The 27,123-nt window shown below is 50.9% G+C and overlaps 7 protein-coding genes across 7 annotated transcripts; 2 read left to right on the top strand and 5 right to left on the bottom strand.

Moving 5' to 3' along the window:
• Positions 1-1,340: 1,340 nt before the first annotated feature.
• Positions 1,341-1,976, top strand: UHO2_03868 (putative NHP2 - nucleolar rRNA processing protein; the record flags this gene model as incomplete). Its single annotated transcript, XM_041559825.1, has 1 exon — positions 1,341-1,976. The coding sequence occupies one exon, from the start codon at positions 1,341-1,343 to the stop codon at positions 1,974-1,976; it is 636 nt and encodes a 211-aa protein (XP_041415759.1).
• Positions 1,977-2,291: 315 nt separating this feature from the next.
• On the bottom strand, positions 2,292-7,772 carry UHO2_03867 (uncharacterized protein; the record flags this gene model as incomplete). The annotated part of the gene is made up of 1 exon (XM_041559824.1): positions 2,292-7,772. The coding sequence occupies one exon, from the start codon at positions 7,770-7,772 to the stop codon at positions 2,292-2,294; it is 5,481 nt and encodes a 1,826-aa protein (XP_041415758.1).
• An 8,133-nt stretch (positions 7,773-15,905) lies between these two features.
• Positions 15,906-18,405, bottom strand: UHO2_03866 (uncharacterized protein; the record flags this gene model as incomplete). Its single annotated transcript, XM_041559823.1, has 6 exons — positions 15,906-16,260; positions 16,475-16,705; positions 16,732-16,940; positions 17,139-17,546; positions 17,653-17,769; positions 17,839-18,405. 6 exons carry the CDS (start codon positions 18,403-18,405, stop codon positions 15,906-15,908), a joined length of 1,887 nt encoding a protein of 628 aa, XP_041415757.1.
• Positions 18,406-18,734: 329 nt separating this feature from the next.
• On the bottom strand, positions 18,735-19,139 carry UHO2_03865 (uncharacterized protein; the record flags this gene model as incomplete). The annotated part of the gene is made up of 1 exon (XM_041559822.1): positions 18,735-19,139. One exon carries the CDS (start codon positions 19,137-19,139, stop codon positions 18,735-18,737), a length of 405 nt encoding a protein of 134 aa, XP_041415756.1.
• A 256-nt stretch (positions 19,140-19,395) lies between these two features.
• Positions 19,396-22,710, bottom strand: UHO2_03864 (uncharacterized protein; the record flags this gene model as incomplete). The annotated part of the gene is made up of 1 exon (XM_041559821.1): positions 19,396-22,710. The coding sequence occupies one exon, from the start codon at positions 22,708-22,710 to the stop codon at positions 19,396-19,398; it is 3,315 nt and encodes a 1,104-aa protein (XP_041415755.1).
• Positions 22,711-23,635: 925 nt separating this feature from the next.
• On the top strand, positions 23,636-24,112 carry UHO2_03863 (uncharacterized protein; the record flags this gene model as incomplete). The annotated part of the gene is made up of 1 exon (XM_041559820.1): positions 23,636-24,112. The coding sequence occupies one exon, from the start codon at positions 23,636-23,638 to the stop codon at positions 24,110-24,112; it is 477 nt and encodes a 158-aa protein (XP_041415754.1).
• A 135-nt stretch (positions 24,113-24,247) lies between these two features.
• On the bottom strand, positions 24,248-26,671 carry UHO2_03862 (uncharacterized protein; the record flags this gene model as incomplete). Its single annotated transcript, XM_041559819.1, has 1 exon — positions 24,248-26,671. One exon carries the CDS (start codon positions 26,669-26,671, stop codon positions 24,248-24,250), a length of 2,424 nt encoding a protein of 807 aa, XP_041415753.1.
• Positions 26,672-27,123: the final 452 nt, after the last annotated feature.

Raw genomic sequence — 27,123 nt, 5'->3', positions numbered from 1 at the left:
GGGGAAAGAATGGATAAAAAGGGATTACGTTGGGAGTGATGCTTACCAGAATCCTACGGTCAGGTGCAGGGGTCTGCGATGAAACGGTTCTACTTGAAGCCGTCAACAATGATGATGCTGGTCTAGGAGCGCGCACCAACTGGGAGACCGAACGCACGCATTGCATTGTGTCCGCAACAGAACTTGAGCCGTCTGTAAACGCCAACGAGATTGCAAGTCAGCAACTTGAGCTCTAGACTGAGACCAAGTCAGAGTAGCCGCAAAGACGCATCTTGAAGAACAACAACGATCGCGAGCGCAGCTAAGGCATATGTTTCGACGTATAATCAGAAAGCTTTGCCAAGTTAACGCGAACCAAGACCGCGAGACTCTAGTTTGTAAAATGCTGTAGCATCCTTTCGTCGAGTTAATGCCAGCTGCAGCGATGATGTCTACTTTCTATGAGATGCTCTTGAACGTTGGATACACACCTAGGGATGACGGTCCAAGTTGGCCTTTGCGCTCAAGAGTGAGGAGAGAGGGGTATAGTTGCGCTTCTACCGATCCGGGTCACCAACAAGAAGCCAGAAGAACAGTCAGTGACGGTTCTGATGCTCTTGGCGAGGTCCGAAGAGGCTTTGCGATGTTCTGATCATCTGATTCGTGTATAGAAATTTCTGATTGGATACGCAATCACGAACATCATGCGTGGGTTGTTTTGTAATCCTTCGGAACGAAAGCCTTCTTTGCGAAGACACTTACGAGAAGGAAAGAAGATAGAGGGATTGTTTGCTACGTCGATGCAGAGAGGTAGGTGAGGATGCACCGACCTAGGAGCATAGCTGTAACCATCACTAAGATGGAGATGGTGTGTTGTGGTGAGAGAAGAAGGGTAGCCAAACAAGAGTCTGTCAGTTCAGCTAGGCTTTTTTGCTTTTTTGCTTTTTTTTTTTTTTTTTTTTTTTTTTTTTTTTTTTTTTTTTTTTTTTTTTGGGCTTTCCTTCCTTCTCTTCGCTCTGCTGAAGCAGAAAAACTGCGGTTGACAGGCGCTTTTACCGCAATTTCGCACGAGAAATTTGCTTCAGGTCTCGTGATCGGCCATCGGGAAAAAGATTGAATTGTTAAACCGTAACTGCTCTTCAGGACAGAACAGGAAATCGAAAAGGAAAGTGAAATTTAAAGTCTCGGTCAAATTTTGAGCTGCTCGATAACAAGAAGAAAAAAAAGTCTCCAAACCGGAAAGCGGAGAAGAGTCCTCTTCTGCGCTTTGCCAATCATGGTCTACACCCGCGCATCATCACAATCACCACCACCATCGTCACCATCGTCACCCTCCTCACACCCCCAGTCCTATCGCAAAGATGGCCAAAGACGAATCCAAAAAGGAAAAAAAGTCCAAGCGCAAATCCGAAGTTGCCGCTATGGACCTTGACACCGACGTTGACTCCACCCCTTCCAAATCTTCCAAGAAGGACAAGAAAGAGAAGAAGATCAAAGTCGAAGTTGACATTGCCGCCGACGCCTCTGATGACGAAGACCTATCCGCCTCAACCGCCCAAAACATTTCCGAAATCGCTCAGCCACTCGCTCAACCCAAGATGAGCAAGAAACTCTTTAAGCTTACCAAGAAAGCCTCCAAGTCTCGTGGTCACGTTAAACGTGGTGTTAAGGAAGTAGTAAAAGCTTTGCGAAAGGGAGAGAAAGGCCTTGTTATCCTCGCAGGCGATATTTCTCCTGTTGATATCCTCAGTCATATCCCGGTGCTGTGCGAAGATACGAGCAACCCATACATCTTTGTTGACAGCAAGGAGGCCTTGGGAGCAGCAAGCGCAACGAAAAGACCAACGAGCTGCGTTATGATCGTTCCAGGAGGCGGAAAGAAGGCTGCAGCAAAGGGAAAGGACGCAACAAAGGCAAAGGAGGATTACTCGGAGGATTACGCTGGTTTGCACAAGCAGGTTCAGACTTTGAGCGATCAGGTCGCTCTTGCTGTCTAACCTTCCTTCTCCCACACTTTCATCGACCATTATCTTGCATTCTCTCTTACCTCTCTCGGCTCCAGCGACTCAACGTTTCCAGTATTTTGTACATTAGATCTCTAGCTTTGCCGTCTCTGTCAATCACATTTGGTTGGCACGGCACTCACTCAGCATACAACTCACGGCGCCTGCTTCTGGTCTGTGCCTCACCCTCACACAGCATCCGGCAAGATGAAAATCGTCATCAATTTGCTCAGCATTGAAGATGACTCTGGGTTGTACTGATACATGCGATGCAATCAGCTCTTTGGCTGAACACCCGAAGCTTAATGACTAGCGCTGCAGCGACCCACCAGTCAAGCGCTTCAACATCCCCTCAGCACTCGACCCAGAAACATTCGAGAACCCCGAAACGCCTCCTGCAGATTCTGGCGTTCCCTTATTCCCCCCCTCCCTCTGCTCACCTTGTCCATCCTGCAGCGGCACAATAGCCTGGAATAGCGAAGGTCGAGACTGAGAATTGCGTCCATACGTCTGCTTGCCTATCGTGATTGCCTCTCGTGCACTCTCACCACCTGGCGTTGGCCCGAACGGTGGTCCCTGAACAGCATGTGCTGCGGCACCAGTGAATCTGCCCAGTGTCTGGCTCAGGAATGACGGCTTCTGTGTCGAATTGAGTGCCGGACGAGATGAAGTCGTTGTGCCAAAGCTCGGGGAGCGGAACGCTGACCTGTTCGCAGTCGAAGGAGCAGCCTCGTCAGACTGATCGGCACCTACATGAGGCGAAGATGGTCCGGCGAGCGAGCCAGATGAAGAAAAGGACGACGGGAAAGCACCGGGGATGGCATGTGCAGTGGTTACCACCGTAGTGGCCGCAGACGACGACGACGAGGCTTGTCTGCGGTGCTGACCCGACGTACCGAGCGTGTCAAAGACGATGCTGCGCCCATTGATCCGGATACTACCGCCCTGGTTCGATGCGGACGCAGTTGAAGCCAACGACGCCGTGCGCTGTGATGCCTTCGAAGCGGCATCGCTAGGCCAACGTTGCACCTTTGGCGTAGGCTCGTCACGGCGCTGTTCCCCTTGTTCGGCTCCACTCGCAGACGAGCTGATGTAAAGGCTCGACTTGCGTCGTGCCTGAGCGCGCCCAAGTGTACCCATACCATCACGATCAGCTGGCAGCGATGCAGGGCCAGGAGACTGTGAGAAGGGATTCGAGACGGCTGTATCGACCAAGTCAGACTGCAACGCAGGTCGTGCAATGCGAATGGCGATACCGTCCGATCGGCTCTGCGACGCTGGTGCAGAGGTGACACCTCGTCCGTCAAACGATCTGTCATCCGAACTCTCGCCTCCTCCTTGACGCCTCGCGGCACGTCCGGACGGAGAGGCATTCTGCACTCGTCCCGCCATATCTCCACGGCGCTTGTTGGGAGTGCGACCGAAAGCGGGTACCATCGTAGCATGCTCGATCAGCGTCGAGCGATGACTCGTGGAGCCAGTCGTACTTGAGGCAGCGTCCCCGTCATTTCCAACAGCACCGTCACGTCTGCGTGCATCGGCTTCCTCTGTAATGCCCGTGATGCTGCGTGGAGGCCACTGCGTCGCATTGGCCGAAGCCGACGAGCCAGCCCTCCATCTACCTGCTCCACTGCTGCTCAGAGCGCTCTCAGCTCGAAGTGACGAGGCGGGTGAAGCACTACGCAATGCGCGTGTCAGTGCGGAAGTCGTTGTTGTAGCAGATCGCGGCTCTGTAGTCGAGGTGGCTTGCTGAGCTTTGTCTTCGCTTTGACCAGCGGACTTGCTCTTTTCGGTGGAGGTAGGTCCCGAGAAGACCGCGGCGGATCCAACATGTGGCGAGGACTCAGGCGTCTGCATGGGTGGAGTTGACTGTTCAACGGATTGAAGAGAGAAGCCGGATGCCTGAGCTGCCAGATCGTCGTCTGGTCCCGTCTGTGCATCGCCAGCACCCCTTGCTTCATGCATAGCTTGTTGTTTCAGCTCGCCTGGCTCCTCAGTGAGGCGTGCGACTTCAGCAACGGATCCGGTCTGATCACCTTTTGACAAGCCTTTGACCCCAGTCAAGGCACTCACACTCTGACTCCTCGGATGGCTCTGGGCCTCCTTACGATCCACATGGTGTCCGTTCGCACTCTTGCCATCGGCATGGTTGTTGTCAACATTGCTGGTGCTTGCACCGATCGCAGCCGAAGAGCTCTTCCTGCTGCGCAACGAAGGCGGCGCCGAGCTGTGGCCAGTGTACGTCTCCACATCCAGGAGGAAATATCGCACGTCTTCAGGCAGCTTGAACGGGTTCGGATCGTCCGAGTCTGCAGCGCTCTTGTCGTCCTTCTTTGCACCATCAGCCACAGGTACGACCCTATCTGTGATCTTTGTGATTCGAGCTACGATCCACTCCTTCGTGCGCAGCTGCTCAGCAAGGGGTCCCTGAGCATTGAGGAAGAAATGAGGGAAGCTGATGTTGAACGCAGCCCAAGGTTTCGAGGCAAGGTTCGAGTTTCGCGTTGGCAAGAACAAAGCCAGGTCATCGGGCTTGAAGTTGCGCACAGCAATCTTCTCCCGAGCGGCGGCGTTGGCTTTGGTGACCTTTTCGTTGGCCGACTTCCACGCCTTCTGCCACTTGCGCACCAAGACGTTGAGTGAGTCCAGCTTGCCCTTCACCTCTTCGTACATCTCGGCAACATCGAATGCTCGCAATGCCTCGAGAGTAGTATCAAAGTTGGCGCCCTCGGCTTCGGCTTCAAAGGCCTCAAGAGCAGCCTGTCGTTGCGAGTCGGACATTTCGGATACCGAGAGGCTGCCCGTAGAAGCTGCGATCGCGCGCTGTGCCGTGACGGCTCCCCCCGAAGTCGACGCGGTGTTGTTGCCGTTGTTCGGCGCAACGCTGGGCGACGATGCTTGACGAGACGAAGAATGAGTCGGCATCGCTCGCACCGTCTTTCGCAACAAGCTTGTCTTGGCGAGCAGACCCCTTGTGCGTTCAAGCAACTGCTGACGACTCGCCTCTGCTTCTCTGCGAGCCGCCTCGGCCTCGTCAGCGAGCTCCTTGGCGCGGTCCATCTCTTTGACGATCTCTTCATGGGCCACATCGGCAGCATGCAGTTGTCCACGCAGAAGCTCGATAGCTTCACGGTCAGGAATGCGACTCTGCTCCGCCCGGTTGGCAATGGCGGTCTGCTTCTCCAGGAGCTGCTCTTTGGCATCCAGATCAGCCTTGAGCGCCCGCACCTTCTCTTCTAGAATGGCACGGTCGCCATCTGCCTCAGCGCGATAGGACCGGATCTGTCGCTCTTTGACGGCTTCCACCTCTGCCGCTGCTTCTCGTGCTTTTGCAGCTTCCGCATGCGCATTCGACAGCTGCTCGGTGAGCTCATCGATTCGGGCTTGAGCGGTACGCAGCTCGCCTTCGACGCTTGATCCTTCGCTGAGCAAGGCCTCGATGCGATTGCTGGCGTCAATGCGTGCACTCTTGGCTTCCTCCAATTCAAGATGAAGCTCATGTGCCTGTGCTTCGAGCTCAGCCACTCGATCGGCATCCTCCATAGCTTCTTGCCTGGCTTCCGCCTCAGTACGATGACTCTGCTCCAAGTCACGGCGCAGTTGACTCACCTCATCAACCATGTTGAGTCGGCGCTCGCGCTCTAGCTCGAGATCAGCATCGAGCGTCTCGATTCGGCTCTGTGCTTCGCGCTTCTCTGCTTCCAGTTTGTACACGTCCGACTTGCCTGTCTCGATCTGTCGTTTCAATGTCTCGATCTCGGCCTTGAGACCCAATATGCGGGTTTCGTTATCAGCCTTCAGAGTCCTCTCTGCTTCCTCCTTTGCAGCTTTAGCAGCAGCAAGTTCGTTTCGAAGTTGGGCCATCTCCTCGCTGTTAGCCGCCGCGAGCGAAACAGTGAGGCGCTGACGGCGTCGCATTCGTTTCCTTGCTCGGATGGAAGTATCAGATCCACTTTCATCTTCATCCTCGTCTGAGCCTTCCACTTCGTTGTTTTGATTTAGTAGTTGCTGGTTGACGAGGTTGACGAACTCGTCGTCTAGGTCTTGCAGAGCTGCAGCTAGAGCTTGTAGAGCAGCCTTGACCTCAGGTATTGGGCTCGTAACGCCATCTGCACCCTCCGCCTCTTCCTCGCGCAGTCGCAGGTCGACGTGGTCCAGCAGCTCGTAAAACGCTTCGAGATCTGGAAGACTGAGATCAGCCATTCCTTCGCTGCTGACACGCGGTGTGGTGATCTCCAGGCTCGGTGGCTTGTCTTCCATGCCTTTGACTTCCCATGGCAACAATGAGGAGATGTCGCTGCGGTAAAACTGTCTGCGCTTCCACTCCGAAGCCGAAACTTTCGCCATAATCTCAGCCAGCGACTGAGATTTGCCAAGGAAGTGCTTCGCAAACTCACGTCTTCGGACCACTTCAACCACAGTGGCACCATAGGCCCAGAGCATGTTCTTAAGGCGATGCAGATGCTTGAAACCATCGAGCTTATTCGAGTGAAGATCCGCGTCGACAGCAGCCAGCAGAGATCCAGTCTCTGTGAATTCGGATTGAATCCCAGAGATGTCGATGAGCAGATGCAAGCTGCGTTCGAGAATGTCATTTCGATCCTGCGTCAAGCGCTGGACACCCTCTCGTACCACTTCGTCCAGCAGGAGGAGCTCGTTGGAGCTGTTGACGATCTCATCAAAGGTCTCGCGATCGATCTTGTCTGCAACTGGCCACCCTTGTGCATCAGGTGAGCATGTCGACTGGATGAATGCATGCAGCTGACGAGTCCTTGCTTCTGCCTCCAGGACACGCTGATACGTTTCATCTGCCACCTCAGGTGTCGTGGACTGCACCTCATCTGAAAGACCTTGAGTATCGTTACGAACGAGTGAAAGTTCCGATTCGATGCCTTCGATACGCTCCCGCAGCTCTGTGTAGACGCGATGACAAGCATCAGCCACAGCGCTCATCTTGGACTTGCTGATATAGTCGCCGAGAGTTCTGTGCTTTGACTTCGCTGCCTGACCGTTGTTCGAGCCGTTCTGCGCTGAGCTGGAAGACGAAGATGCTGCAGCAGCGTTGACCGACTGGAGACGAGGATGAATGGAAACCATTCCGAGGATGCGCAGATCACGCTCGTAGCCTTGCAACAGACTCTGCATCCTCGTCAGCTCCTTCTGAGCGACGTCATCGATCAGCGCTTTGGCTCCCTTTTCGATATTGTCGGCATGATCCCGAAGATTGGAGAGAGCGACTTGAAGACTGCGAGCTATGAGCGTGATCCTCTCGAGCAAGGCATGGCAGGTAAGTTGGTGATTTGTGACAAGACTGGCGATCTCTGCGGACCAGCTGACGAGGGCTTCGAGAGACTTGGGCGTTGGTGGAAACGACAGCTCAACATCTGGCAGCGACGGCACGGGTTCGAAAGTCGCATGCTCAGCCAGCTCGGCAGCTAACTCTGTTGGATCTGTGTAGAGAAAGTCACGATTGTAGACGAAAAACTCTTGCGATTGCGACTCGCTTGGACTGCCATCTCGGTGTGTGTCCTGATGTGTTGAGCTTGACGGATGTGGCTTTGCGACCGCTGTGGAGGAAGATGCAAATGGGAAATTGTGTGATTGGTGAATGATGCGATTGAGCAGTTCTTGCTTGAGCTGACTGCCATCGGAGGTCATGCAAATGATGGCATCGGAAGGGATCTCCGTGGCTAAGGAGAAAGTGTCGAGGAGATCATCGAGCGAGGCAAACTGGGATAAAGGCTGGTTGACGACGATGGAGCGACCATCATACGCTCGTATGACCCTCATGACTAGCTGAAAGTGGTCACAATCACAGCTGTGGGCTGTAGTTTAGCTCGCCTCCTTCTCGCTCACTGTTCCATGTCGAGCTTTGAAAGTGTCTGAGCCTCCTGATTGATTTGTGTCGGATTAGTTGGCCGCTCGCTGTTCAAGCCGTTGGTGATTGGCGAATGAGAAGAAGGATGGACCTGGCCGATCGAAGGCTAATTAGAGAGGCGTAGAAGTCCGAACCGAGGACACGACGAATGCTGGAATGCAAATGCTGACAAGTATGAACCAAGGCCGTCGTTGTTCAAGCCTGTTAAGCGAGTACAGATGTGGTGTCCAAAAAAAAAAAAAAAAAAAAAAAAAAAAAAAAAAAAAAAAAAAAAAAAGAAGGACGGTGGGAGTAATGATGCTGAGAACTAATGCTAAGTTGCTGTCGTTAGCCAAGCAGGTGAGGTGATCACAGAAGAGTTGAAAGGCTCAGTTTCACGATTGGGACCATGGAGTTGAGTTGGACCCTGAGCAGTCACACATGTTTCCTAGGGCCTTCAGATGCGTTAGAAGGGAAGCTTGGAATTTCAGAAGTGGAGGGGAAATGTGAATCCCCTCTATATACAGCATGCATGTAAACTGTCCCATAATTTTACATGTCACCATACATCACTCTAATGCTCAATAGCTATAAGTTGTATTGCCACACTGTCTGATATCATCTGAAAGCCCTGCTTCTTCTCTCCAAGACTGTGTAATTGATATTGACATTGACTAAAAAAAACTGTGCTATGAAGAAGAGCCAAATTTTTATTTATTGTGGGACAGTTTATGGAGCATGCTCCCAAATAGTGACACCACTCCATTCCTGACCTTGTGGGCTTTTGACTACAATGAAACTTGCAATGTAACTTGGTGGGCACCTTAATACACATCGAAAGTAGTGACATGGAAAGTTTCAGCTCAATCAGATGACTGTGAGCGATCCAGCAGCACTTCCAGTCTGACACCATCATATCTATACCATCATGCCAAAAACCACCCCAGAGAGGCACCAATTGGCACTCTTTCACATCCAAATTGGGGAATCTATCCATTCAGTTGCAGAACAACTTGGTATGAGCAAGTCTACAGTGAATCACATCAGCAAAAGCACCTCTGCTGATGTTCCAAAGTCAAAGGGCAGCCAGCCAAGAAAACTCCAGCCTCATCATGTTTGCTTCCTGGATCACTATTTTGAGCTCAATTCAACCTCCATGGTCAGGAAAGCATGTCATGCACTGCAGGAGACATTTCAAATCAAAACATGCCCAACCACAGTAAGAAAAGCACTTCATTACTGTTGTTACAAAGCATGAAGGTTAGTGAAAAAACTGAAGCTACTCAAGAGACATTGCAAAGCCCATTTCAAATTTGCTAATGAGCACAAGGACATGACTGTTGAGGATTGGAAGAATGTGGTATGGTCCGATGAGATGAAGATCAACTTCTTTAGACTGAATGGTAAGCAGTTCTGTTGGATTAAGAATGCCAGCTTCAACAGCAAGCTTGTCAGGCCAACAGTCAAGTTTGGCAGCAGCTCCATCATGATCTGAGGCTGTATGATGTGGGAAGGGGTGGGAGGTATGTGCTTGGTGCTGGGTTCAATGAATTCAGACCAATACATTGATATCTTGAATGACAAGCTTTTAAAAACAATCTCAGATTTGTGGCTTCAGCATGCATACACTGACATCACATTTCAGCAAGACAATGACCTGAAACACATGTCAAAGAAGACAACAACATGGTTGGAAAGCAATAGCATTAAGGTTATGCAATGGCTGGTGCAGTCACCAGACTTAAACCTGATTGAACACCTCTGGCACCATCTCAAAATGTGACTTTCACAGTATAGTATGATTGCAAAGTCCAGGGATGAACTGCTCAAGAGATGTGAAGCTGAATGGAAAGCAATCACTCCAGAGACATGTAGGATGCTAATAGAGAGCATGCCAGACCACATCAAGGTGGTTCTGAAGGCCAAAGGAGGGAATACAAAGTACTAAGGTGTTCTCAAGGAGTGCTCCATAAACTGTCCCACAATAATAAAAAAATCGGCTCTTCTTCATAGCACAATTTTTTTAGTCAATGTCAATATCAATTACCCAGTCTTGGAGAGAAGAAGCAGGGCTTTCAGATGATATCAGACAGTGTGGCAATACAACTTATAGCTATTGAGCATTAGAGTGATGTATGGTGACATGTAAAATTATGGGACAGTTTATGCATGTGCTGTATATCTTACATGTCTGACTGTGTTCTGCTAATCGTCTGAAGGGTGCTCCTTAAGTACAAAGGGGAACAATGGTGATCAAAGGGGAGTGATAACGAACAAAAGGCAGTGAGGATTCATGCGAGAGAATCAAAGGGGTCTGCAAGGGACTTCCGACATGTGTGTCAGAGGTCTCGTGCCTGAAACCTGATATCTGTAATAGAAATGCATCTACTATGAATCCTGTTGAGATATGTGACAATGTGTTATGTATTACTGTTCTTGTCAAGATATGTAGCAAAGAAGCCTCTATGACTTTTCTTGCTTGAAGAAGTAGTAGTGGGTTTGCTATTGCAGGTTTCAACTGACCACTGTGGACACTCTGTCCAGAGGTAGCTTGGCACAATCAATGACTATATGAACTTGTACTGACACCAAGGTCTGGTGTGAATGAGATGGTTGGTGGTGCCAACACAAGTGTCCAGTGTGTTGACTGAGTGCTTGAGGTGATCCCTGGACTGCAGTGGACAATTGCCTTCAGTTCTATGATTGCAAGCTGGACCACAGGTTGCTATGAACTGCCTTCAGTGTTGATCATTATCCAGACTGCTGGTTATATGAACCACCTTCAGATGTCAGTGAGCAGTGATACAACACATGCACTACAATGAAAGCAATCTACTTGTGAATGCAACTTTGCTGACTGAAAACTAATGTATACTTATGTTGAAGTGATAACTAGTTTATGGTGTAGAGTGGATGGCAATCCACTCACTGGCTATGACAAGGAGCATGGTTATATACCATCCTCACAGCATCGCCTGTGACACTGCTCCTGTTCTGTGAGGTCCCCTCAACCCTATGTCCCCTCCTCGTCCCTCCTGCTGTTTCCCATCCATGTTGGGCTGCTGCTCATTGGCACTGCTTTCCTCTCTTCTTGTGGATGGACAGCCCTCATGCTACTTCATCATTGCCAGGGGCAGTTCCCACTTCATCTGAGTGGCAACCTGCATCTTTTCATCTCCCTCCTGTTGCCCGCACCTATCTGCTAGCACCAACTTCATCGTTGTGCAAGGTCCCTGCTTTATACAGTGGTGTAAGCGGTCGTGCGCCAGAGACTAGTTTTGGGTGTTATTCGATTGGTATAGATGGGATTGATTGAGTAAGATCTACTTGGTATGTTTCAACTAAATGTAACCAGATGACTTCGTACTGGTAGATCTCAACTGACTGCCTTGAACACTCTGTTTAGAGGTTGCGCAGCACATTCATTGTTCATTGGAGAGTGAGTGATACTGGAGAGTGAGTGATACCTTCTCCTTACAGTATGAGTGTTTGCAGTACTGTTGATAATGCTCTTGGACATCATCTGGACTGCGATATGCTTATCGCCTACAGAGGATGGTAGTTACTGGACCACAGGTGTGAGCCACTGCCTACAATAACTGACTGGACTGCAGATGTTGAGCAACACTGCCTACAGTAAGAGACTGGACTGCAAGTGTTGAAGAACACTGCCTACAGTTGAAGAACTGGACCACAAGTGTTTGGAGAACACCACCTACAGTTGACACCTAATGGTGATACAACACACACATTTGGGGGTTGTTGCAAAAGCACTGCTATTGCAATGATATGTAGCTAAGAGTCAAGTAAAGAGTAAGTATATAGTAAGTAGAGCAGATGAGGATCCACTTGTATGCTATAGTAGAATGAGAGTATTTATGCATTCAATTGGTGTTGCCTGCAACACCTATCCTGCTCCTCCTGAGAGGCCTTCATCCCCTTTTGACACTGTCTCTCCTGCTGGCATCAATCCCATTGATGCTGCACCTCTACCATTTGCACAGCATAATGGTTGTGCAACACTGCCCCTTTGCCTTCATGCTCTCTCTCTGCCTGATGATATGTGACAACCCCTTTGACACAGCTCCTCCTCTTCATTTAGCCAATCTCCAGTCTTCTTGACACAGCTCCTTCTCTCTTCCCCAGCAACCACCTTCTTGACCTTATCTTGTGAATCCCTTTAGCCACTTGTTGGACCTCATGACCAAACCCCTTGGTCATGGCACCCCTGTGCTTGGTCCTGTGTGGCGATATGCACATACCCCTTGAGCAGTAACCATCTGTGTGATGCTGAGCTCAGTCCCCACTTCTGCATGTGGTTATCTCCATATGCTTCTCCTTCTAATGCCAGTATCCTCCTTCCTGAATCTCCTGATACTTGCTCATGTTGGCTGTCTTGCTGAGACATGCTGATCAGGCTGATCCAATCAATCCATGTGAAATTAACCTGGACCCCAGAGTTTGGTTGATCTCATAAATCATATGTGCTATCAACCTGATTAGCTTCATCAATTCCTGATGATTTGCCACTGATCAATTTGGCACACCCTTCATGTGCTGATCTGCTGACCCTGTGACATTACCATGATTGCTGCTGATCAATTTGGCGCACCCTTCATACGCTGACCCACTGACCCTGTGACAGCAGGAAGAACTGGAATCATAGGAGGAGAGACCATGCACAGGAATTGTAGGATCAGGCAAAATGAAGGGTTATGACAGAGTTCATTGAGATTGGTAGTATTGAGGTCCTATGACAGAATTTGTCCAAATCAGTACAAGCGAGATCTTACAATGAAGCCCGCTGGGATCAGTAGTTTCATGATTGTATGACAGACCTTGCAGAAAACCAGGTTGAGGATGCCTCTCCCACAGATCTTGCAATGGGACATATGGTGATGACATTGGGTCTGCCACTCTGATGAAGCAGGGTGTCAGCAGTTGCGCACCCAAAACCTGATATCTGTAGTAGAAATGCATCTATTATGAATCCTGTTGAGATATGCAACAATGCTTGTGGTATTACAATTCTTGTCAAGATATGTAGTAGAGACATCTCTATTACTTTTCTCACCTGAAGATGCAGTAATGGTTTTGCTATTGCAGGTTTCAACTAACCACTGTGGACACTCTGTCCAGAGGTAGCTCAGCATGATCAATAATGTTGATGGTATTGCAAGACACCAAGGTCTGGTGTGATTGAGATAGTTGATGTTGTTGACATGAGTGTCCAGTGTGTTGACCAAATGCTTGAAGTGATCCCCAGACTGCAGTGGATGACTGCCTTTGGTTCTATTGTTATCTGGACTGCTGGTTTGCTATGAACTGCCTTTGGACATCAGTGAGCAGTGATACAACACATGTACTATGATGGAAGCAATCTATTTGATTGTGACTTTGCTGACTGTAACTAATGTATACTTGAATGAAGTGATAACTAGTTGTGTATGGTGTAGAGTGGATGGCGATCCACTCTTCTCCTATGATGGGGAGCATGGTTATATACCTTTCTTGTAGTGTTGCCTGTGACACTGCTGCTGCTCCTCCTCCCTACTATCCTCCCCATCCCTCTTGTGATGCCACTTGTTGGCATTGCTTCCCTTGCCTCCTGCAGATGGATGGGCCTTGTGCTGTCTCATCTCTGTTAGGGGCCAGTCCCACTTCATCTGAGTGGCAACTCGCACCCCCTCTCATTGCCCTCTGGTTGTCGGCACCCACCTGTTGGCACCACCTCATCATCGTGCCAGACCCCTACTTCATCTGGTGGTGTCCTCCCCTTGTAGGGTATCCTCCCCTCATCATATCAGTGATGGGGTGCCTCTCTGACTGATTCTCATGAGACCTGTTGTACTCAGCATAATATTACAATTTCCACTGAACTCTGTGGTAATGACTTTGTTCCTACTGATCCCAACAAATTATGCCATAGGATCGTTTCTCCTACTGATTCCAATGAGTTATGCTATAGGATCATTTCTCCTACTGATCCTGACAAGTTATACCATAGGATCGTTTCTCCTACTGATCTCAGCAAACTCTCCCTTAAGCTCTCGTGTAGCCCGATCCTGCGATTCCTGCGCTCCTTCATATGACTTCAACTTCTTCTTACCTCCTGCGCATCCAGCTCCTATGACACAGGGGCCCTACACAACAATGAACTCGGTGCAAGAGGATGGGCAAGATGAAGGAGGGTGTGCTTTGCCACTTGGATGAAGTGGGAATGGCCCCTATCAATGATGAAACAGCACAAGGTCTCCTCATCTGCAGGGAGCAGGGGAAGCAATGCTAAAAGAAGAGGGACATTGTAAGGAAGACAGGATTGGTAGGAGAGACAAGAGGAGGAGGGGCAGGGGCAAAAGAGGCCTCATAGAGCAAGAGCAGTGTTGCAGGCAACACTGCAGGAATGTCTATATAAAACATACATTCTCTTTGTTGTAGTGACTGAGTGAATCCTCATCCACTCTACATATTACTAGCTATATCTTCAACATAAGTATACTTAGTAGTTTCCATCAACAAGTTGCAATTGCAGAGCATTACATCTATCTTAGCATGTGTGTTGTATCACCACTATTTGACACCATCTGAAGGCAGTACTCTTCTGTGGTCTGGATATCGATCAACACTGAAGGTGGTTTCATACTGTGGTCTGGCTCTCTCAATCTCATACCAAAGGCAGTTGTCCACTGTGGTCCAGGGATCAATCAACTCAATCAACCATCAACACTCTGGATGCTTGTTGTCATGGGCCTGAATGCGCAGGTAGCAGGAAGACCCGTTAGTTCATATGAAGGGAGCACAGGAATCAGGGGATTGGGCAGATCATAGGAGTTGTGGCAGAATTTGCTGAGATCTGCAGTAGAATCAGCTCTATGACAGATCTCAGTGCAATTGGTATGAGCAAGGATGATATCACAGATTCTGCCAAGATTGGTAGTAAGCATGATCATAGGGCAGATTCAACAGAGATCAGCAATAGGGATGTTCATACGACGTTTCACATGCAAGGAGGACTGAGCTCACATATGGGGAGGACCAAGCTTTGCCAAGATGGGGACCAAGCTCAGCGACATGCAGACAGTTACCACTCAGGGGCACACAAGATAGGAGTAAAGAGAACTGTCACTGATCGAAGGAGGAGGAGCAGTGTCGAAGGAGTCGACACAGCTCAAGGAGGGCAGGAGTGACAAGCAAGCATGGTTCGAGGAGGAGGAGGAGCCTTATCAGGGGCCCTTGGATAGTACTCGACGAAGAAGGTACTCTCTGGAGAGAGAGAGCCGGAGCAGTGTCACAGGCGACGCTGCATAAGATGTATAAAAGCATGCCTTCTCATCATCAGTGGACAAGTGGATCCTCATCCACTCTACACCATATAAAACTAGTTATCACTTCAGCATAAGTATACATTAGTTTTCAGTCAGCATAGTAGTAATCAATAGATTGCTCCTCATTGTAGTGCATGTGTTGTATCACCACTCACTGATGTCCAAAGGCAGTTCATAGCAAACCAGTGGTCTGGATAAAGATAGAACTGAAGGCAGTAGTCCACTGTGGTCCAGGGATCACCTCAAGCGATAGTTGACACACTGGACACTCGTGTCGACACCACCAGTACCCACACTCACACCAGACCTTTGGTGTCATCATCAAGTTCACCACTGAAGTATTGATATTGATCATGCCAAGCTACCTCTGGACAGAGTGTCCACAGTGGTTAGTCGAAATCTGCAATAGCATTACTACAACTACAGATTCGAGCAAGAAAAGTGATAGAGATGGCTCTATTGCATATTTCACCAAGAATCATAATACCACTAGTGTTGTTGCATAACTCGACAGAATCGGTAATAGTATCAATACTACTACCGATCTCAGGTTTCAGGCACACGACTGCTGACACTTGTGTTGAGTCAGATGTATTCACACCATACCTTGGTGTTATCTAAGGAAACCATTGGACATTGTTCATGCTGTGCCACCACTGGACAGAGTGTCCACAGCAGTTAGTCAGAATCTGTTCTAAAGAATAGTTACAATCTATTCTAGCAAGAAAGGTCCTAAAAGGCTTATATGATAGATTTTGCCGAGAAAGCTCTTAGTAGGCTTTTATGATAGACTTCGGGTTCCAGGCGCATGACTGCTGACACCCTTTCCTTTGGAACTGGAGTCATCGTCGTTGCTTTGGCTGTGGGCAGGGGATTATGATGGAGGATCAAGCTGCTTGGGGGAGGCATTGTCTTCGTCTGCAGTGGCAGAGATGCAGGAGGATCACCTTTGTTGGATGGTGACTGCGTATCCCCTGCTTCCATGGCATCCCAGCGACGAAGGTCGGCCTCTCCGATGAAGGAGCTCTGCTGAGGAGGTGGTCGAGGGAACCAATGAGACCGGTTTTCGCATACGACGGATGACGGTTTTCCATACCTGTAGATCAGATTCTCCATCATACGCAGTGCATCGGCTGTATTCTCTTAAGCTGGGCAGGGACAGAAAATCCAGCCCCCATCATTCAAAAGCGTCCATCCTGGGAAAGGGATGGAGGGGACCATAGTTTCTCCCTGGTTTTGCTGCAATCTGACACTCAATGCACAAGCGTACCACTGCTCTGCAGATGGCAAGCATGACCAGGAAGGCATACCAATCCATTACCAGGTTCTTGAGGGTGCTCTGCTTTTGGTGTCCTCCTTTGTTGTGTAAGGCCTTTGTCAGAGAGCAAGCTCTCTCAAACAAGGTGATGACAACTACCTGAGAACCAAGTTTGTTGAGGCAGAATAGGTGGCCATCTTTGACAAACAACTCTAGCACCCAGTGCTCCACTTTCTGTAATGCCTTGGCTATGTCACCATCATCAAGTCCACCTGTGTCCACGCTGGGTAGGGCTTCTTTGGCGCTTACTGACTGACAGTGGTCTCTGCAATGGACAGCGCCTTCTGCTCGTTGTAGAGCCAGGTGGGATGGCTCTCACAAGCTATGATCTCTGTGACTGCTTCTGCCATGCCTGGCTTGATAGCAAGCTCGCTGTTGGTCACCTTGGCAGTGAGCCTTTTAAGAGTGGTAGGCCCAGAAGGACCAATGAGAGCTGATCTTCTTCTTGTGACCAGAACCTACTTTAAGTCATTGCTGGGTTCATTGTTGTCAGCCAAACCAGGTTGTCAACTTAGGGCATCTGCCACTATGTTTTCATCACCCTTTCTATAGATGATGTGGGGATCATACTGCTTGATGCAATCAAGGTAGCAGTACTTGTGTGGAGTGATCTTGCATTGGGTGCAGAAATAGACAATACCTTTGTGGTCCATTACCCAAGTGAACCTGCCAGGTGCTCTGTCAATGTAACAGCAGAAGTGAGTCATGCTGGCAATGCCACCAAGAAACTCTCGCTCCCTGGCAGAGTAGTTCCTCTCCATCTTGGATAGTTGCTTGGAGAAGAAGGCGACTGGCTGTAGGGCTGACTTGGGGGGCAACTCCTTGTCATTGAACTGCTGGCCCTGCCAATCACAACAAACTTGTGATAGGACAGCACCAATTGTGGTGTCAGATGCATCTGACTCAATGTAATAATGCTTGCCAAGCTGGGGAAGACCAAGAACCATATTCTGTACCACCGCCTTTAGCTCGTTAAACATGTGCTTTTGAGGCTCCTTCATGTTAATCGCTGCTCCCTTCCGAGGGCTTCCTTCGGTCAACTCGTAGAGGGGGTTGTCATAGGACTGGATGCGCAGAAGAACTGGATTTGTATGAGAAGAGACCACGCCCAGGAATCGCGGGATCAGGCGATTGGAGAGTTCCGACCTGAGTCTTGAGCACACTAATTACCTTCGTAGGCAAGTCCTCAGTGCTCATGTCACAGCTGACCTGTACCATGTGTCCATTGATCTGCAATTTCAAACTGGGGGCAGGCTTGTCATTGTGCCAGACAAATTCAGCTTGGGTCTGTCATAGGAAGGGTAATCCCACAATGAGACTGAAGTCACAGCCTTTGTGGAGATCAAGGGCAAACACCTTGAGCATCACCCATTGTCCAGCAATGGTCAACAGGAATGTGACCAATTTTAAAGCAGTTGTGATCTTGCCAGAGGCAGTCTGGATGACCTCTGAACCATGCTTGTGCTCTGTGATTTGGTTACTGTTCCTTTGCAGAAACTCGAGGAAGTCTCCAGCAGCATAGTTGTGGGAAGAGCTGGTATCTGCAAGCATGAACACCCATAAGCTGTCAGGAAGATGGACAATTGATTTTTGGCAAGTGATCAACTTTGCAGTCATTGTGTGCAGTGTGTGCATGCTGATGCACTTAGTCCTCTGCAGACAGTTGCGAGAGAAATGACCAAACTTGTGGCAATGATAACACTTGGTGTTTTTGTCCACAAGTGGAACCAGAAGAGTAGGTGTGTGCTTCTTTGGCCCAGGTTGGTGAGCACCCTTCAGCCAATTGTTCTGGGTGGACTTGAGGGAAGCAGCATGGAGCAACATAGGCTTGCACTCCACTTTCTTCCACACACCAAAATGGGTAGGCTGTCTACTGGAAGGGTCCTTGGTTGTGTGATCAGCAAGCTGGCTCTGCATGGCCATGTTGCTGTTCTCAAAGTTACAAGCCTCTTGCACAACCTCCTCAAAGTTGTTGACAATGTTTTTCTGCTGGATATCATGGATGAGGTCATGGTACCTAGAGGGGAGTTTCTCGCAGAAGCAATTGACCCACTCAGAGTCTGTGAAGCTGTCCAGTGGAGCAAGAACACAAGCTTGTGGAAGTCCTTTATATAGCTGTCCATATCCTTAAAGGCAAGTGCCTTGATCTTGTGCCTTGCTGTGAAGGCTGGGTTCTGTTCTTCATGAGCCTCCAGGAAGGCTTGTCAATACACAGTCCACAGGAAGGAGGTGTATTTCTTCCTGAAGGCATGCTACCACCCAAGTGGGGAGCCCTCCAGACAGCTAGAGATGGCAACTGACCACCTGCTCTTACTGGCTCTGCCCTTGACTAGTACCTTGATGAAATCTTGAAGCCATTTGCCAGCAGTCTCCTCAGTTGAGTCATTGTAGGGACGAAATTTGGGGATGCGAGCATCCTTAGAGGCATTGAAGATCTTGTGGTTGTTGGTGGCATTGTTGAAATCCTCAGACCAGTTGATCTTGTCTTTGGTCACTTGGGCTAGACCAACTTCTCTGCCATCCTGTTTGTTGGTGGCAAAGGCCTCTTGCTTGGCTGGCAAGGGCATTACTTCGTTGGAGGGGAGCTGACCCTCAGCAGGCAGCTGACCCTCAGCAGGCAGCTGAGGGGCAGCATACTCCTGGACAATCTCATGCATGTGTTGCTCATTCTGCTAGGAGAGCTGAGTGAACCTGTTGTCAATGGCCTGAGTGAAATGAGTAGGGAAAGCACCCAGCTTACTGTTGATCTCGTCGATCGACAGTTTAGTCTCATTGCCGAGGGCTTTGATGCTATCAGAGAGGCCGGCAAGGCTGTTCTGAGGGGATGAAAGAATGCTTGATTGTCGGAAAACAAGAGAGACCAAGAAGCAAAATGCAAACGAAACACAAACTGCCCTGCGTAGCGTAAAAGAATCACATAGCATGCGAAATACGTCTCTTGAAACGAGCCATCTTCGACTCCGAAGCTGGCGAAGTTGGGGACGATACACTGTCTCCACTGCCATTGCCTCCACTGGGGCTGGGGTTGAAAGAGCGGTCGGTGCTGACCTGCCTTGCGCCGTGGGTGCTCTGCTGATGCGACATGTAAGCGCTAGCGTTGAGATTAGGGCCGGTGCGAGGGACTGGAGGATGTTCACAGGGTTGGAAAGGGTCATCAGAGTCCGATGGAATGGCTTCTTTGCCTGCTCGACTGCGACTGCGGCTTCGACTACGGCCCCGTGCGCCTGTTGGTATAATGGCATTCGGCGATCGGTCGACCGCATCGATGGGTAGCTTGATCGATCCGTCACCTCCCAGGGCGACATTGTGCTGAGACTCGCCGACCTGAGTATCGAGTCTCGCCTTGCCCTTCTGATGAGCAGCTGCGTTGGTAAAAGCAGCACCGAGAGAAGCACCACCCATCTCTTCCTCGGCCGTGTCCACATCCTCTCCACCGTCACTAGATTTCTTTCCTCTTCCACCATACTCACCTACGGCGCCTTCACACACACCATGCTCAGCGGTGGTCCGAAGACGGCTCATCCCCGCTGAATGGATGGTGGCCGGCACTAGTATCTGGGCCGGTGCCGATCGGCCTGGCGGAAAATTCCGCGCTGCTGCTGCTGCTGCTGCTGTTGTTGTTGTTGTTGTTGTTGTTGTTGTTGTTGTTGCTGAAGGTGAAGAGGTGTTGACTTGCGGAGCTTCTGCTAAAGTGCTCAAGAAGGTATGGTTGAGGGGTGTGCCTGATTCCTCGAGACCAGGGGAGAAGCCTCCGACTGCACCCACAGAGGGCCAACCTTCTTCCAGGCTGCCCAGCCCAGTGGGTCTCGCTAGGCTGGACGATGAGGGCATGGCTCGGTGTGCGTTGCCGATAGCGATCGGTCCGGAGCCTCGACGGACAGGAGAGCCAGCGTCGCCGGCGCCAGGACCGGTGCGCTGCAAAGCTGCACTGGGGACTAACGCTGTTGGGTCGACAGAGACTGTGGCATCTTCGTTCAGAAGTCGGTCGGTAACTACCATCTCGCCCAATTCGGCAGTGATATGGGTTGCATCATTTGATACGCCCGCTGGCTCCGCAGCATCATCCATAGCGAAGGTCTTGTCACCGCCCAAAGGACCGACACTTGATCCGACTGCCGTGTCGGGTCGAGCCCAATCATTCTTGCGTTTGCTTAAAGCTGCTGTGCCCCTACCCAACAATGGGTTGGCAGTGGCATGTGCGGCGTGCAACTCAGCAGGCAATGCCGAAGAGCCTGTGGCCAGTGGCAGTCTTCCGAGAGCAGAGCCTGTCGTTGGGCCATCAGCTCTAGCGCCGTTCGTGAGTGCACTCGTCAGAGATGGCAGCATAGCTGCAGTGATGGGTGCATCTAGCTCGACCGCAGGAGTGCCAACTTCGAAAGGCTGCTTACCCTGCGCTAGACGTGCTTCGGCCGCTGCGGCTTCCTGCAAGAGCGCCTCTTGCCACGCCTCGTCCTCCTCAACGTCTGCGTCCAAGTCTGCGAAGGTGCGGCAGAGAGGACACGAGAAGCCTGGGTAATGCAAGTTGAGCAATGGTCGAATACACTTGTAATGGAAGACGTGCGAGCAAGGCGCAATGAACAACGCTTGGCATACTGTTACTGAGAATAGACAGATACAGCAGTCGGTGACACTGACGCCTTGCCTGTTGGTGGGAAGCAGCGCTGCTGCCGAGGCGGTCTTGCCCTTGTCCTCGGGCGGCGAGATGGGAGTACCTTGCAGCGCTCGCAACTGTCGCAGAGCATTGACGTTGAACTGACTAGCTTCGCGCTGCCAGCCTCGGTTGAGCTCGACACGCATCTTGACGCAACGATAGATCTCCTCTGTGCCTCCTTGATAGTCGACACCGAGCTGCACCACATCTCCGTCCTTGATAGCGAATGGTCTTGACTCCATGTTTGGGCCCGACAGGCGAATGTGATTGAGGAAAGTGCCCGAAGATGACTTTGTGTCGCGAATGAAGAACTTGCCACCTGCTTCACACCAGATCTCGGCATGACCTCGACTGACGACTTTGCTTTTGAATGCGATGCGGGACGAGTCGATGCGACCGCCGCCGCCGCGACTGCCACTGATGGGGATCGCTCCACCACGAGCGCCTGGCTGACCTCGACTCGATTGGGTTTGCAGAACAGATCCGAACTCTCCGGACGAGGAGGCATCGTGATTTGCACCAGTTGCGTCTGCGAGAGTGGCTGCGAGTTGATCACGCTGCGAAGGTTGACGATCAGTGAAGCGACCGACTTTGACCGCTCCCGCGCCCTCTTTGAGATCACGCTCGATGGGTTCGAAGTGGAGCGATCTTGTCGCCTCGAGATGCGGGACGAGGCGAATGCGATGCATGCCGTTCAGTGGGCGTGAGGCTGTGGGTGTGCCTGAAGCGCCCGTCGTTGCGGCGAGAGGAGTGTCGGCAACGGTGGAGGTGGGTTGAGCAATTACGGCATTTGCTGACGATAGCGTGTTGGCGCCGGAGGAGCTGTCCAAGGCTTGCGTGTTGGTGATGGCTGATGCGATAACGGGAGAAGGGAAAGCTGGGGCTTCTGCGGCAGCCAAAGTTGGCAGAGTGCGAGAAGCAGGGATGCCTGCACCACTGTCGTTTGAGGGAACTGTGGATAGGATGGCCGAGTTAGAGCGAGGGACAGAGGGCAAAGATACGGCTGCGTGAGTGGATGGACGCAATGGACTGCCGATGTCCCTGTCCAGCGCGGAAGAGCTAGTGTTGCGGGAGACGCTGAAAGAATCACGGTCGCGGGTCGAAGGTCTAGCTTGCAAATCACTACGTGCAGCACCACCCTGACTGTATCGACGAAACATCCGACCAAGGGCGCTACCGCCAGCCTGTGGCGAAGAGGCATTGGTGCTGGTCATGTTGGCGTTGCCACTATTCCTTCCTTGAGGGACTCTCTCGAGAGTGGGCGAGGTGTATGTGGTCTGCAGTGAGATGCGAGTAGGTCGAGGAGAGTTGGTTGCAGGAGGAGAGGAAGCAAGATGCACCTGCGACGAAGACGAGCTTCTGAGTAAATCTGAAAAGCTGGAACCGTTAGCAGAGGGTGATAAGAGGTTGGAAGTGCTAGCAGCAAATGAGACCTGATGGATCCTGCTGGCTGTTCTGGGACGACGAGCGCCGAGACGTGCAAAGAAGGATGAAGCTCGTGGCGGGGATGCAGCGTCGGCTCGATTGGCTAACGAAGATGAGGAGGCGTTGTTGTCGGCAGCAGGAGGTGGCGACATGGGGCGTAGCAACCGCTAAGCTCGTTATGCTGGATATGCTGAATGAGGTGCAATTAGCTCGTGGCAAAGTGGAGCGAGCTACAGACGAGATGCGGACATGAGCAAAAGTTGGGAGCGACTGTGTCAATTGTCCTGTCGGCTCTAGATCGGTCAATGAGAAAGTGCCGCTGCAACCGCTGGAAGCCGGGCGAAATACTAGGGTGATGATCTCGAAGGATTGCTTTCGGTGGGTCTAGTCGAGAGAGCCAATATCGGAGGCTGACAATATGAGTTGGAGCCAAGTGAGAAGCAGGGATTGCGACACCTCCGATTGATGGCCAAGACGACGAAAAGGATGTGTGGTGACGGGAGCAAAGGCAAAGATAGTCGATCGACGACAGAGAGAGTGCAGAGCAGCGTGTACAGTGCAGTGCAGTCCGCTGAGTGGGGTTAAATCAAGAGAAAGAAGCCAACAGCCAATTACCAATTGCAACGCACAAGCAGAGAGGCTCATTCCAACCAAAGTCGCCATTTTGCGCGTGGAATACACACACACAGAGCTCGGCTCTCAGATCCGAACAGGCACGGAAATTGGCAGCAGCAGCAGCAGCAGCAGAGGAAGGTGGCTGAACTGACTCGCTCCAAGTCACGCTTACAGCCACCCAGAGAAAGAGAGAGAGAGAGAGAGAGTATTGCAGCAGCAGCAGTCTCAGTTTGCCGTGGATTTTTCGGAAAATCATAGCCAACCATAAATCGGAATGCTGAGTGAGACCTTGTTGACATCGGCGATTTGCCAAGATCAGTCCTAGACCCTGTTTCTTGCCCCGACTCCCGAGCCCCGCCAAAAATTTCACTTGCTTCTTCTCCACACAAGTCCTTTCTCCCCCTCCTCTTTACCATCTCCAACCCAAACCATCCACCATCTTTCCGTTTCATACTGTCTATAATGGCTGCTAGCGCCAAGCCCCTAAAGGTCGCCCGCAAAGCCGCCGCCGCCCCCCCTACCCCACCAAAACGCAAGAAATTCGCCGAGGACTCCGGTCTATCCCACCTCCTCTCCCTCACTGAATCCATTGTCTCAGCCAAAACAGAGTCCCAAACGAAACAAATCCAACAGAAAAAATCACAAGTGGCAGCGATCCAGCAAAAGAAACGTGAGGATGCGCAAAGACGCAAGGAAAAGTCTACGTTACAACCTGGTGCGAAGGGAGGAGGGGCCTTAGCGGGGAAGGTGAAGAGCAAAGCAGAGATCAAAATGGAATTGAAGAAGGCTTTGCGCGGCAAGGCGAAGGCGCGCAAGGAGGCCAGAAGAGCAAGGGAGAACATGGTAGATGGCGCTGTGCAGGCAGAGACAGTAGGCGAGAAAGGCAAGGGGCAGGGGCAGAAGGGAGCAAGGAAGAGTGTTTCTTTTGCTTTCCACTAGTTCACCACCACCTTCCAAGTTCAGCTACAAAAGACACTCATACAGATACCCGCAGATCACATGCACTCGCAATACAGCACTCAGCACTTAGCATTGCATTCAAAGTCTGATTCGTGTAACATTGCTTCTGAACTCCTACACAGATGGTAAAGCGCTACGACAACTAGGACATTCACCTTTAATCCCCAACCATCTCTCCAAACATTTTGTATGGAAGGCATGCGAACAAGGTGCAATCATTACATCCATGCGTTTACCCCTTATCGCTTCATTAGCTGCTCCCAAACTCTCTTTCCATGCCAGCATCCGGTGTACTGTCTTCGCTAGATGGTGCTTTACCCTACCACTTACTCCTGTAGTTCTGTTTTCCCTTCCTGGCCGAGGTTGGTGCCGGGAGCAAGATTTGTCGACAGAATAAGGCAAATCAAATTCCTCCGCCTGCTCCAATCTGTCATATCCACGATTTGAACCGCTGAAGCCGAACCAAGATTTGCTCTTCGCCGCAGGCCTCCGCTGCTTTTTCTGCCTCTTTTCAATGGGGTTAAGGCAAATGGGACAATCTCCATAGACTCTCCCCTCCTCCCCATCCTCCTCGGCGCCAGAGAGGGGAGGATGATACTCCCACACCCCAACCTCCGCTCCTTGTGGCACCCAGCTCTGCCTCAAGAACCAATGCGGCCCTGACAAATCCTGACCCGCCAGCACGAACGCCTGCAACCCTAACCAGCCGGCTAACACCCACCCCCATCTACTCGTCTCCGACATCAACACGTTGTCTGGACATAACAGCAAATACATCGGTACGAACAGTCTCGTTAGCGTTATACCCACCACGCAGCGCTTGAGAATCGCCTTTCGAGTGCCTCTCATCACGTTGCGGTATATTTGAGGGATCCAGAACGAATAGAGGACGGGAAGGAGAAGGGTGATGGTAAAGATTGGAAAGAAGCCGACCATGAACAGGAACAGACCGGTGGCCAAGATGACTCTTCCGCGACGTCGTGCACGGTCTGCTTCTGCTGTGGTTTCTGCGTTGGCGGTGGCGGTGTTGGTGTTGGTGGTAGGGGTGATCGTGTTTAGCGTTGCGTTGAAGATCGTGTTCTCACCCTCCCCAGCCCCAGGCTCTGCAGCAGTCGGTAGCGAAGGCCCAGCATCAGCCTGAGCTCTATACACTGTAATCGTGTACCTGTAACCAAAACCCAAGAAACAAACGCCGCTAACAAATGCACACGCCAAAAGTGGCTTTTCCGTCTCGTTTTTCAACGCCACCGCCACGCTCAGATGTATCAGACATCCATAAGCATCCAGTACGGACTGAGCCAGGAAAGTCTTATCGCTGACCTTTAGAAGTCCGCTTGGGGTGGCGGTTGCTTCCATCTGCTGCACCAGCAGATACGTCTGCAAGAGGAGAACGAGGAAATAGATGATCGCGTAGTTGACTGCCTTTTTCCAGATTCGTATTTGTAGCAGACCCGTCAGCGGTGCTGCCCGGTGAGTGGCGAGGACAACTTGGCATTCTGGTGAGAAAGCTGTCAACGAAAGGCGCAGCTGTGGGCGAGGGATGGTGGATATGCCTGTACTGTGTTTTGCTTCGCTTTCTAGCGCATCGATTTGAGGTTGCACCTCAGCAAAGGGCCCAGCGGAAGAGAATTGCCCGTAAACATGGAGCGAACAGTTGTGCTTGAGAGCAGGAGAGACGGAGGGAGAGTCGTCGCCATCGTACGAACCACTGTCGATGATACGTTGGAGCATATCTATGCGCAGTTGAAAAGCTTTGTTGATCGCAGAGATTGTTGCATTCCTAGTCTCGTTGTTACCCTCTGGGATCAGACTGAGTGATGTACGGACGTCGGTGGAATGTGGTGTTTCCTCCGCGAGGGCATGTAGAAAGAGACTGCCTGTGGGGAGGAAGTGGAGGCCTTCGAGTGAGAAGTCGACCGAATCCTCCTCGCTTCGGGACCCCTTTGGTTGATTGAAGCTGAGACTGCCAGTGATGAGCGAGACATTTCCCGGCAAAAGATGTTCTTCCCGCAGATGCACATCGACATGGCTAAGCTCAGTAGTGAGCCAATTGAACGAGCCGCGATCCAACCTAAGCTTTTCCGGATCTACGCCTTCAACATACTTCGGCTCGTCACTCACCTTCGGTGCCTTATCAGCGAGGGTGTGACTAAGCTTCGAATCGGTAGCAAGCGAGCGATTGGCTTGCGTGCTGAAATCCCACCCTGACCATTCGCCTTTGTAGTACCCCTCGACATCCTTGTAATACGATCCATCCGGAGCTACCAGGCTGCGACCTGAGTATTCTGCTGGTAGAAGCTTGTACACGTCGGCGGGATCTGGAGTGACGGTAAAGTTGGCTTGTTGGGTAGCATTGTGCTTATACCAGCCATAGACTTCTTGGCGGAGCTGCTCGGTTTGCTGGATTGCGTTGCGGACCGGTTCGAGTGTGTCTTTGCCGAAGAGTAGCGTACCTAGGAACGAAGCTTGGATACAATTTGGAAGCGTTATCAGCAAGATCACAGCCAAAACCAAGGCTGATGAGCTATGTCCGCGCATCGTTGCTGATTTAGACGCTAGGCAGGGGCCAAACGACCCGTTTATCTGAGAAGGATGCTGCTGAGCCAGCTTGATGATCGTTATAACATCATCGAAGCTGAACCCAGGCCTGTGAGAGGTTCAACTATGCCTGCATCAGCTGATACTGGTGGATGCCGGAGTTTGCCAGATGTTGAGTGATGAACAGAAGATCAAGAAGAGAGCAAAGATAACCACGCCATGTACGGTCAAAGCGCGGGGTCCAACAGCGCCAAAAAGTGGAGTCTCACTTTTCCGGAAGTCGGTCACTTTTAGTTGAAGATGCATCGGCATCCCAAGAGGGATGCATGAGCTGCAGCCAAGACACCATAGTACTGAGCACCTGCATAAGCAAGAAACACAATGAAACATATGAAGGTTGCCATAGCAACAGTTCATAGGGCACCTCGTGAAGCAGCAACATAGGGGTATGA

This window comes from Ustilago hordei (assembly GCF_900519145.1).
Source record: "Ustilago hordei strain Uho2 genome assembly, contig: UHO2_contig_07, whole genome shotgun sequence".
NCBI lineage: Eukaryota > Fungi > Basidiomycota > Ustilaginomycetes > Ustilaginales > Ustilaginaceae > Ustilago > Ustilago hordei.
This window is presented reverse-complemented; position numbering and strand designations above follow the sequence as displayed.